Genomic DNA, 12,557 nt, shown 5'->3' on the forward strand with positions numbered 1-12,557 from the left:
AAGAAGAGAATCCATTCCCCTCTCCCATTTACTCTTTCCCACTCTTCCTCTTCCCCTCCCACTGCTCAGCTTCCCCCTCCCCCGCAAATCCAAGACCAGCAGGACCCAGGTGTCCCATCCGCCATACTCCCATGGGTGGTGGCATCTCCTCAGTGGAGGGGGGCAGTTGGGTGGAGAAGCAGCAACAGCAGCAACAGCGGCGGCGGCGTCCCAGGGGCTCCGTGTATGTGTCCGGGGTAGGGGGGAGGGGACCCGGTCATCCCCTGTCTCCAACCCAGGTGCCCCTTGGCGGTGGCAGCAGCAGCATCGCCTCCTAGCGGTCCAGATTCATAGTCCAGTGCTTGGCTCCGGCGTTGCTGTCCCTGGCGTTGGTAGCGCCACCGCCCGTGGGACCCCCAGCCCCCATACCGACCTCGCCCTCGTTCTTGAGGTCCTGGAAGACCTGGGTGAAGAAGTGGGGATCTGCGTTGAGCCGCAGCATCTGCGCGCTGAGCCTTTGGATGAGCCGCAGACAACGTTGCCAGAAGCGCTCCTTGTCCGGCTCCACTAGGAAAGGTTTGAGCGGGTAGGATATCTCGTTCCCCATGTAGGAATAGGCGAGGTAGAGGCAGGTGAGAAAGGCGGCCTGCAGCTCAGCGGCCGAGCCCAGCTCGTCCCCGCGCAGCGCCTCCCGGCACAGCAGATACACGAACACCAGGTTGGCCGGGGTGATGAACGCCTGGTCTTGCCACCCCTGCAGCAGAAGGGACCGGTCCACCCCTCGGAACCAGCCCACCAGCTCTCCAGGGCTCAGCTCCTTCAGCCGGTAGCAGCGCCGGCACACAAAGTCGCCCAGGCAGCGTAGCAGCTCGCCAGTGGAGGCCTGCACGATGACCCGTCGCGGAGAACCTCCGGGGACTGAGGGAGCCTGGGGGGCAGCCGCAGATGGTGGCGGAGGCGGGGGCTTCCCTCCTCCCCCTCCGGAGCCTGGCGGGGCCGAGGCACTGACTCCGGAGGACGGCTCGACTGTGGTGGGCACTGTGGGCACGGGCACAGGCAGGGGCTTGGCGGCGCCGCCGCCATCCGGGGGTTCTCGGCCCTTGCGGAGAAGGTTCTCTCGGTTGCGCTGCTGGACTAGTAAGTCTGGGCCCGCCTGAGAGGGCTTGGGCGTCACCTTCTTGCTGCCCTTCTTCTTCTTGGCTGATGCGGCCACCAGTCGCTTCCAGGTGAGCGCCGAGATGAGAACTGACGGCCGCTTCAGCCGGCTCTCTCCCTTGCCAGCTTTCCCCGACGGCAGCTGCCCGTAGACTCCCAGAGACTCCTCCCCAGCGGACTGCTGCGGCTTCTTCTTCTCGTCGGGCAGCCCGCCTGGCCGCCGGCCCTTGGCCGAGGAGGCAGGCGACAGAGACAGCACCGTGCCCATCCTGTGGGGCAAAAAGAGCTCACGGGGCCCCGGGCGACGCTCCCCGTGGGGGAGCCAGGAAAGACACCGCCGCTGCTGCAGCACCCGGGGACCGGGGCCTGATGAAGGGAGGAGACCCCGGGCTCGGGGCGGGAGGGGGGGGATAGGAGCGGGGAATATAGCTGCACCGCGGCGGCGGTGGCGGCTGCTCTCCGGGTCTGAGCTGCGCCAGCTGCTGCGCCAGCCCCACCCCTCGGGCCCCCTCCCACTGGCCGCCGCGCCCCGCCCCACGCAGCCAATCCGAGCCTGGGCTGCCCCCACGACTGGCAGCCCCTCGGACCAATAAGGGCTAGCTTCGGGATTCCAAGTCCCACCCTTCCCCCCCCACCTCCCATCCTCCCCCCCACCACCTTCTTCCCTTCGCTCAGTGGGGGGGCGGTTGGGAACCCGGGGGTTTAGAGATGCTATTTGTAGGAAGCCGAGGCAGGGCCGGGGGGTTGGAGCTGGCCGTAGTGAAGGGTGGGGGAACGGTTCTCCAAGCACCCGGCGGCTGTCTCCCTCTTCCCACTCCTCGGCTGTCCGTCTTCGGCCTGGCTTGTTTTGGTGCAGTGGGGCCGACTTTGCGATGAGGCTGAGGGGGAGCCCGCACTGGGGGCCCCAGGGCGTGGGGTAAGGGAGAAGAGTAAAGGGCTGGCGCTCCTTGCCTAATAATGCCCTGCCCCCCCAAGTTGCGGAGAGGCAGGTCTCTGAGGACCATCCCTCTCCCTTACCTCCTCCAACCTTCCCTCTCTTCCTCTTCCCTCCCGCCATGAGAGCCGCTGCAGAGGTTGGGAGGGATGTGAATTGTGAGACTCAGTGTGTGTGTGTGTGTGTGTGTGTGTGTGTGTGTGTGTGTGTGTGTGTCCGCGCCTGTGTTGTGCAAAAATGTGTATGTGTGTGCATAGGTGTGCATTGTGGCCGCGGATGCAAATCTATGGGTTCTTTCCTGAGTTTTTGTTCCCCCACTTTTCTTCCCCATATCAGAGGATTGTACTTTGAGGGTGATGCTAACTCCTTCTCTAGGTACTCCCTTTAGGGCTAGCTGAAAGATGGCCCAGCAGCCTAGTGAAATAGTGGATCTCTGCAGGGGGTGGAGAAGAAGCTTCTGACTGCTTCATACTGTGGTCCCGATTTTCTGACCCCGAGGCTATTGCATTGGGTCTAGGACTCCATATCTCCAAGTGGTCACTATGCTAGTCTCTAATCAGCTCTTCTCTGACAACCAAGAAACTGTCAATTCACCCTAAAGAGAGAGACAACCCTCCTTCCTCCCAAACATGCATCTACACACTTACATAAAACCACTTCAGAATGAGTTGTATGACCGATTTCCCTCCATTCCCTTCCCACCCTTCCCACCACCCTGGGTTAGGGTATACTTTTATGGTAGCTTTAGTTACATGTCTCTGATTAATGCTGTCCACATCACTGTCTCCTCACAGCATTCTTCTTCAGCCATGTCTGTGATCATGCCACTTCTGTCATTAGGGTCCCATTGATCTACTGGCTAACGCCAAGGACTCCATCTTTATGCAGGGCTCCCCAGTTCACTTCCTCCCTCTCTCCCCACCCCACAAACACACTTCACTCAGCCTCCTCTGTTCCTTTCCATATTAGGGCTCTCTGCTCTCTTCTTCCAATCATCTCCTTTCTAGCTAGGAGTATTCCCCCACATTGAATCATCTACTTGGGATACCTTGCCTCCCACAATTGTTTCAGAATTTCCTGAAACCTCACCTCCTCCAAGAAGCCTTTGTGAAATTATTAGAAAGAAGAGGGTAATTTCAATAGGCTCAACCTGACTTTGCCATTACTACCATCAAAAGGAAGCTTATGTTTTATGCTTATTTGCATAGCTGTTCCAGGTACTGAACAAAGAGCATTTAAGGTCTTTCTTTCTATGTCATAAGATCATAGGATTTAGAGTGAGAAGGCATATCAGAGATCATCTAATCCAACCCCATGATTTTACAGATGTCGAAATTGAGGCCTAGATGAGTTAAATGTCATCCAGCTAGCAAGCAGCAGAGACAGAATTTGAACTCAGGTCCTCTGACTAATCCAGTGCTCTTAAGAGCACTAATTAAGTGCTTAATTAAGCACTAATTAAGATCACTAAAAGAGCACTAATTAAGATCTTTAAAAAGGTAGGATTAATAGGAATGAACTTGTAGTAGACACAACATTTTTTTTAAAGGAAAATCAATCAACCACATAAATAGGAGGTGAATTTCCATTATATGCATGACAAATGGAAGATTTTTGGAGAGATAGGTGCCATAGGTATTCCATGCTTATGCAGAATAAGGAGTTAGGGGAACTATTCTTTTGATCAAGTGGGGAAGGTTTTATGGAGGATGGAGGATTTCATTGGATGGCTGGAAAACTTCCGTTACTCACTGTTTCACTGTTTCCTTTCAATTTTCTTGCAATGTAAATATCTGCCGCCTATTTATATATTCATTCAATCAATCAACAAATACTTATTCAACCTATGTAAGGGATTATTTTAAGTTCTGGAGATACAAAGACTTCATCAGTTAAACAGTTTCTGACCTCAACCAGATTACATTCTATCTGGAGAAACATGTATACTCTAAGTATATATGAAATATACACAAAATAAATTCTAGATAATTTTGGAAGAAAAGGCACTAGCAGTTGGGAGGATCTGGAATGGCCTCTAGGGGTATGTGGTGCTGGAATTGAGCTTTAAAAGAAGCTAAGGATTCAAAACAGTAAAGATAAGAAGACAGAGTATTCCAGACATAGAGACCACTCAAAAGCATAGAAACAGGAGACAGAATATTGCCTGTGAGGGATGGCATATAGGTCAGTTTAGTAGGAATATAGCATGTGGGAGATTGTGAAATGTAATAAGTCTGGAAATGTAGACCCAGATTGTGAAGGGCTTAAAATGTGAACAGAGGAGTTTGGATATGATCCTAGAGGTGATAGGGAGCAGTGGAATTCATTGAGCAGGACAGTGACGTGGTCATACCTGTGCAAGACTTTGGCAGCTGCATGGAGGATGGATTGGAGAGAGGAGAGACTGGAAGCAGGGAGATCAGTTAGGGTATTGCAATAACCTAGGTGAAAGAGGTGACAAGAACCTGAACTAGGGTGATTATGGTGGGAGTGGAGAGGAGATAAATTCTAGAGATGTAGATATAGATTCAACAAGTCTTGTAGATATAGATTCAACAAGTGATTGACTGTGTGTGTGTGGGAGAGAGAGAGAGAGAGAGAGAGAGAGAGAGAGAGTAAAGAGTTGAACATCTGCAACTGGTATGAAATAGAGATTCATGTATAAAATCCTTTTTTATGTTCTGTTGTATGGAAATGCTTTTTTATATCTAAATTCAGAATAAATTTTTTAATTGAGCATGACTCTGAGGTTTCAAAACTGAGTGGCTTGAAGAATGATGACAGCCTGGACAAAAATAGGGATTTTTAGGGACAGCTAGGTGGCACAGTGGATAGAGCACTGGCCCTGAAGTCAGGAGGACCTAAATTCAAATCTGGCCTCAGACCAAACTCTTGACACTTATTAGCTGTGTGACCCGGGGCAAGTCACTTAACCCCAATTGCCTAAAAAAAAAAAAAGGAATAGGGATTTTTGGAAGACAAGTGGGTTGGAGGGAGGGGAAGGAAAATAAATTCTATATATTAGAGATGACAATGGAATATCTAGTTTGAAATATTCAACAGGCAGTTGGTGACATGGGAGCAGAGATCAGGAGAATAAAGGGATAAGAAGAAGAAGAAGATGTTGATGATGATGATGATGATGATGATGATGATGATGATGTTGTTGTTGATGATGATGATGACAATGACAGGTAGATAAAGAGAGAGATAGATATAGAGATTACTGGGAATCATCCTGATAGATACTATAGTTGAGCTAATGGGGAACTGATTAGATCACAAAGAGAATGCAAAGAACTAAGACAAGAGAGCCCAGGATAGAACACTGGAGTATACTCACAATAGGAAAGAAATGGACAAGGATTCATTCAGTAAAGGAGACTGAGAAGAAAGGGCCAAGGAAAGGAGAATCAAGGAGGAGAACCATTGTAGTGAAAACCAAAAGAAGCTAGAGTACCTCGGGGGTGCTCATGCACAGCAGTTCCAAATACTATGGAAAATTCAAGGTGAATGAAGACTGAGAAATGGCCTTTGGATTGAGCAGTTGTTGTTTGTCCTTCATTTTCAAAGAGGACCAATGACATCATGGGGTGATGTCTTAATTTATATGTGAATTGGATTTAAGTGAGGCAGAGTTGGGCAATTAAAAGGTTATTGGTAACTTTGAAGATGGCAATTTCATTTGGAAAATCAAGTTGGAAACCAGATTCTGAGGAGTGAAGTGACTGACAGTAGAGAAAAGGGAGAAGAGGCAATGAGTGTAGACATAATTTTTTAGAACTGAATGGGTGGTATAGTAAATTAAAGGGTTTTTTCCTCTTAAGGATGGTGGGGGGGGGAGTAGTAGACAGAAAAAGGCTGAAGATCTGAGAAATAAAGGGGCAGTCCACTAGAAAAGATAAGGAGGAATGGTATGAATGGTAAAAGTGGAGAAACTGGCCTTGGTGAGAAGGGCCACCTCTTTGTCAGAGACTGGAGTAAAAGAAGAGAGAATGAGAGATGATGTAAGGAATTTTGAGATATATTATAGGGGAGAAGAGAGAACATATTGGAAATGACTTCTATTTTTTCATTGAAGTATAAGTTAAGGTCATTGGCAGAGAGGGTGGGAGTCCTAAGGGGAGAATAGACTCTCTGCTGAATTCTTCAAATTAGGATTCCCTTGCAGCAGTGAGAACCTAGTTTAGATTACATGACACAGAATTGTAGTGTACCTATTTAGCACAGTTGTCTGACTCTTTCAGTTCCCTTCACCAGCAGGTAAATAGGAGTATAGCAGGTAGATGGTGGAGGTGGGGAAGGTAAGTCCATCAATAGAATTTAGCAAGGTATGAGTGTCAAATGATAATGAAACTAAGGAACCAAGAGTAGATCACAGTGTAATATGGAAGTGACTAATCATAGGGTCAAGATTGGAAAGGGAGGAAAGTGAAGTCAGACAAGGGATGATAGTCTGGGAGAGCAATAAAAGACTCGAAGTTCTAGTGAGGATAAAAAATAGGTTTAGGAAGAATGAGACACACTGGCAGAGATGAAATGATAAGAAGTCATGGTCATATAATGGAATTTCAGAATTCTTGGTTCTATTTCCATTTTTCATCTACACATCTGCATGTTCTTGTGTGACTTAGACTATAAGCCCCTGGAGTGTAGGCATACTGTCCTTCTAAATCAATCTCTTCAGACCCCTCAAATGCAGTTAATTCACAGAGGAGATTTGGTGGCTATGATTGTAGATCAGGCCAAGGTCTTGAGAGTCTTGTAAAATTGTAAGGGGTCCACAAATAAAGTCTCAGGCAGAGCAAGTCTCCCTGTTGTGGGATGCCATCCTCCCTCAGTCAAAGTACAGAGGCTTCAGAAATAGTACTCCCTCACCTTGAGGAAGATTCTTCAGGACACATGTTTTTATTTTATAACTATAAGGTATTAGTACATATCCTCCACTAAAGTTTCACTCCAGGGGCAGCTAGTTGGTTCAGTGGATAGAGCACTAGACCTGGAGTCAGGAGGACCTGAGTTCAAATCCAGCCTCAGACACTTGACACTAGCTGTGTGACCCTGGGCAAGTCACTTAACCCCGATTGCCTTGCCAAAAAGCAAAAAAAAAAAAGTTTCACTCTAATGCCTTATATGGAAGTAGCATGAGATTCTAGAAGATGGTGTGATATATCAAAACAAGTGCTAAAATTAACTTCACCTTAGATACTTATTAACTGCTGTATGATCATGAAGTCCCTTAATTTCTTAGAACCACAGTTTCCTCATCTGTAAAATGGGTTATGCTCAAATGAGATAAAGTATGTAAAGCCCTTTGGAAACTTTAAGCCACTATATAAATGTCAGTGATTAATGCCACACCAGTGGATCATGAGTTCTGGGTGTGAGTAGGGGTGTCCTTCAAAGCTGGATAGTCTTTGAGCATGGGCCTAGAAATGGTTGAAGTGGTCAATTATGAGGTAAAGATCAGGAATGGAGGGAAGTGAAGCCAGAACAGGCATGATGGCCTGGGAGAGCAGTAAAAGACTGGAAGTTGTAGTGAGGATGAAGAACAAGTATGTATCTGATGCCTGATGCCCAACAAGTTTTATCATTAGGTTGTCTGCAAGTTGATGAACTTTTTTTTCAGTAAAAGTAACCTCCTGCTTAGTTATTAAGGCCTTGTCCCCTATGCGGAAGAAGTATCCCCTACTGACAAAAATGGAAGTATTATTTGCCCAATGATCTCCTCCTCCCCCCACCCAGCTCTGAGCATTTCCCTTACCTTGTTGTTTATCCTTCAAGTTTAAAGAGGACCGATAACTTCATCTGTAAATTAGATTTGACTGAGGCAGAGTTGCACAAAGTCATTTTTCCAGAGTCATCAAACTCTAGTGGCAAGACTAAAGTCGAGACAACAAGTGATGGCCTGGGATGCAGTGGAGGAATGTGTGACCAAATTCTAAGTGCTCCACAGCACTTGGCTGGGGAAAGTCTTCACCTGCTTGGGGTAGACACTCCCCTAACTCACAGATGGGTTTGATGTCCATTGGTTACCCTCAGCCTGGTTCAGCCTGTCTGCCAAGATGGTTTAGGAAGAAGACAGAATGAATCCACCTCCCTCTGACTCTTGAAAGCTCACCTCTTTATTTTACTCCACCAAAGTAAGATGTTGATGCCTTATTGTGGCATAGACCTGATCTTGAGTCCTTGAAAGCTATGCCAACATAACTTCAGTTCTGATGGGTTTTACCCAAGTCTAAAAGGCCTCAAGTAAATCACAGTAGAATGTTTTCATAACGCTTTAAAATGTTCAAAGTACTTTCCATCTATTATCTTATTTGACCCTCACAACAGCCTGTGGAGGAGGAGCTACAGGAATTATTATCCTTATGTTACAGATGAGGAAACTGAGACTCAAAGAGGTTAAGTAAATTGTCCAAGGCTAATCAGTGTCAAAGACTGGATTTGAAAACAGGTCTTACACAGTTCCAAGTCTGGCACTCTCTCCATTGCACCATTGATAGTCACTGTGTCTCTTATCCAAGGACTAATCTAGCCAAGTTCAGAGTCTCCTCACCAGAAGGTAGACTGCAGGATGATGAATTCTTTTAACTCCAACAATTCCCGATGCAAATCTACTAAGGCATAATAAGGTTGCCTATATCCCCCAAATTATAAATACTTGAATAATTATTAATATTCTTTAGTGTGTGGCCCCATAGTGTTGCAAATTCTATGTATAACAGAAAAATCATTGCTCACTTTTTTGTGTGCCTCTCCATCTCTATCTTTCTTCTGTCTATATTTTGCTCTTCAAAGCATTGTTGTGTAGTGGAAAGAAGATAAGATTAAGTCAGGAGGTCTAGGTTCTAGTCCTGATGCCACCTAGCAGTGCGATCTTGGACAAGTCATTACATCCTTCTAGATCTCAACTTCTCATATGTAAAATGAGGGAGTTAGGCTAGTTGATAGAGATCTGTTTTAGCATTCTAACATTCTGATTCTGTGTTTAGCGTTAGGGTTAGGGTTAAGGTTCTCACTATGCTTCTATCTTTATTAGAGTGTAAATTTCTTAAAGAGGGGAGGGGAAAGTTGTTTTTAATTTTTGCATTCCCAGTACCTCAAACAGTACCATGCATATTGTAAATATTTGTTGAATCACGTCCATCTTTTTTTGTTGTTGGGTTTCTACCTCACTATTATAGTCTCATTCCCAGTGTGAAGAAAATCTGTCTGATCTCTATGATTGCACAGTGATTCCACCTCCCCTTATCCCTATATCCACCACAGAGAGCAATCTAGTTTGGAGAGGCAGAGATGGGAAGATGAGTAATCTATTGCCACTCATAAGGGACTCTTTCCTTATTTCAAAGGGAAAGAGTCCCTTTGAACCAAGGTTATGTAGAAATCCCTTCAAATAGAGACATTTCTATAACCGCCACCTCAGCCATTTGAGTCACCCATTTCCTCTCCTAGAAGGTAGAATAATGGACTCCAAAAGAAGGAGAAAGTCAGAGAATCATAGATCAAAGCAGCACAAGGGTCTGGAGGGTTTGGGATAAGCACCATCCTCCAAAAACAGAAAACTCAAAAGAAACCCCATTAAAACAGAGATTACCCACAGAGACTTTAAAAAGCAGTCTAGATGAAGTGATGGATTACATTTTTAAGTGATGTTTCCTGTCCCTTTCCATCTTCCTTACTTCACCTGATGATTTTCCAGTTTTTCTATCAATCCAGTGGAAAATATATTCCCACTCAGCCCCATTCCTGCTTTCTAGATTCAAACATTCTTCCCATCCTAGGGACAAGAAAGCCACTGAAGAAGTGAGATCCTGGAAAACTGGAAAAGAGTATGGCAGAAACTAGGTATAGATCAAAATCTCACACCATATACCAAAATAAAGTCAAAACAGGTTCATGATTTAGATATAAACACTGATATTGTAAGCAAACTGGGAGAGCAAGGAATAGTTTACCCATCAGATTTATGGAGGACAGAAGAATTCATGACCAAACAGGAGTTAGAGAACATTATAAAAAGCAAAATAGATAACTTTGATTACATTAAATTGAAAAGTTTTTGCAGGAACAAAGCCAATGCAACCAAGATTAGAAGGAAGGTAGAAAATTGGGAAAGAATTTTTACAACCAGTCTCTCTGATAAGGGTTTCATTTCTAAAATATATGGAGAAATAAGTCAAATTTATAAGAGTTCAAGTCATTCCCCAATTGATAAATGGTCAAAGGATATGAACAGACAGTTCTCAGATGAAGAAATTAAAGCCATCTATAGTCATATGAAAATATGCTCTAAATCACTATTGATTAGAGAAATGCAAATCAAAACAACTCTGAGGTACCACATCATACCTATCATATTGGCCAAGATGACAAAACAAGAAAATGATAAATGTTGGAGAAGATGTGGTAAAATTGGAACACTAATGCATTGTTGATGGAGTTGTGAAATGATCCACCCATTTTGGAGAGCAATTTGGAACTATGCCCAAAGGGCTATAAAAATGTACATAGCCTTTGACTCAGCAATAGCACTTCTAGGACTATATCCCAGAGAGATCATACAAATGAAAAAAGGACCCACATGTACAAAAATATTTATAGCAGCTCTTTTTGTAGTGGCAAAGAATTGGAGATTGAGAGGATGCCCATCAATTGGGAAATGGCTGAACAAGTTGTGGTATATGAATGTAATAGAATACTATTGTGCTATAAAAAATGATGAGTAAGCAGACTTCAGAAAAACCTGGACAGACTTATATGATCTGATGCTGAGTAAAGTGAGTAGAACCAGGAGAACATTGTACACAATAACAGACACATTGTGTGATGACTAATATTGATAAACTTAACCTTCCCAGCAATACAAAGATCTAAGACATCTCCAAAGGCCTCATGATGGAAAATGCTATCCACATCCAAAGAAAGAACTATGGAGTTTGAATGCAGATCAAAGTGTACTATTTGCTATTTTTTTTTCTTCTGTTGAGTTTTGTTTCCTTTTTCTGGTGGTTCCTCCTATCGGTTCTAATTCTTACTTACAACATCAGTAATGTGAAAATATGTTTAATAGGAATGTATATGTATAGACTATATCAGATTGTGTGCCATCTTGCTGGGGTAGTGGGGAGGAAGGGGGAAAAATTTAAAACTCAAAAGCTTATGGAAGTGATTGTTGATAAATCAAAATAAATTAATTAAAAAAAGAAGTGAGATCCTAGGATGGGGAGTAAGAAAAAATAACCCTGAACTGCATAAAGTCTGAGGGTTGGGAGAACCACAATTGATTAAGAGCGGTACTCTGCTTTCAAATGTAGCTCAGTGGTACAATGGATAGAAAGCTAGAAGATTTGAGTTCAAATTCAACGTCAGACACTTACTAGCTGTGTGACCCTGGGCAAGTCACTTAACTTCTATATGCTTCAGTTTCCTCAACTGTAAAATAAGGATAATAATAGCATCTACCTCCCAAGGTTGTTATGAGGATCAAATGAGATAATATTTGTAAAGAGCTTAGTACAGTAACTAACACATAGTAGGTGCTTAATAAATGCTTGTTCCCTTTCCCCCTCTTTTCAAATTTTCACATGTCCTCTTATTTGCCCTACCAGTAGGCCAGTATAGTTAAAGAATTCAGATACAGGCTTTTGAGAAAAGAGAATGGGTTGAGAGCACATTAGAGGAACAGCAATCCACACTAGGGAGCAGGGGAACAGAGCCCATAGGGCATTAAGTTGTCCAAGGTGAAAGGGGCAAAATTCAGAGATCTCAGAATAGGGTTGAAGCTGCGTACCACCACTTCACACACCCCTTCTCATGCATCAGGCTATCTGTGTCTCAGACTCAAGGTCCATCACCTGAGGTCTCTGGTAGGGGGTTCCTACTCCTTGGGGGGGCTTCTTGTGGATGGAGGATTATCCAGTATGAGGGGTTATGGAGCTCAGAGAATATCTGGTATCAATTTCAAGGCAGGTCCCAACTTCAATTCTGTCTGACCCTCTCTATTTTCTCTTTCCTGGACTGGTTCCACCAGACTTTCTTATCCCTGTGTTATAATCTGTGTTTCCCTATTGCTGTTGGTAGATGCAGGGAATAGAGTGTTGGATTCAGTTTCAAGACACTTCAGACACTTACTATATGTGACCTTGGATAAGTCACTTAACTTTTCTCAGCCTCAATTTCCTCAACTTTAAAATGGAGATGATAACACCTACTTCACAGGGTTGTCATGAAAGGTAATGACCATAAAGTGCCACATAAATGTCAGTTCTTTTTATTAAAACCATCTCTGCTTTTTCTAGCTCTGTTCTCAAAGCTCCCCTGCTCAGGATCTTGGCTCTCCTCTCTTCTGTTTTTCTTTCTTAGCTCCCTGATTTGACAATGCTTTCCCCGGCTTTATGCTCCTTTTTTTTTTCTTTTTTTTGCCCCTATTCCTCCCCTAACCTCCCCCTTCCTACCCCTACTCCACTGCTCTCTCCTGAACCCC

The 12,557-nt window shown here is 44.7% G+C and overlaps 1 protein-coding gene across 1 annotated transcript; it reads right to left on the bottom strand.

Moving 5' to 3' along the window:
- Positions 1–313: 313 nt before the first annotated feature.
- Positions 314–1,402, bottom strand: CDK5R2 (cyclin dependent kinase 5 regulatory subunit 2). The gene has a single exon (XM_027873465.1). It carries the CDS (start codon positions 1,400–1,402, stop codon positions 314–316), a length of 1,089 nt encoding a protein of 362 aa, XP_027729266.1.
- Between the last annotated feature and the right edge of the window lie 11,155 nt (positions 1,403–12,557).

Source organism: Vombatus ursinus, unplaced genomic scaffold (assembly GCF_900497805.2).
Source record: "Vombatus ursinus unplaced genomic scaffold, bare-nosed wombat genome assembly UNPS02014802.1, whole genome shotgun sequence".
Classification (NCBI taxonomy): domain Eukaryota; kingdom Metazoa; phylum Chordata; class Mammalia; order Diprotodontia; family Vombatidae; genus Vombatus; species Vombatus ursinus.

Excerpts from the sequence above, each read along its gene's own strand:
- CDK5R2 (XM_027873465.1), bottom strand. The coding sequence starts at position 1,402 with ATGGGCACGGTGCTGTCTCTGTCGCCTGCCTCCTCGGCCAAGGGCCGG.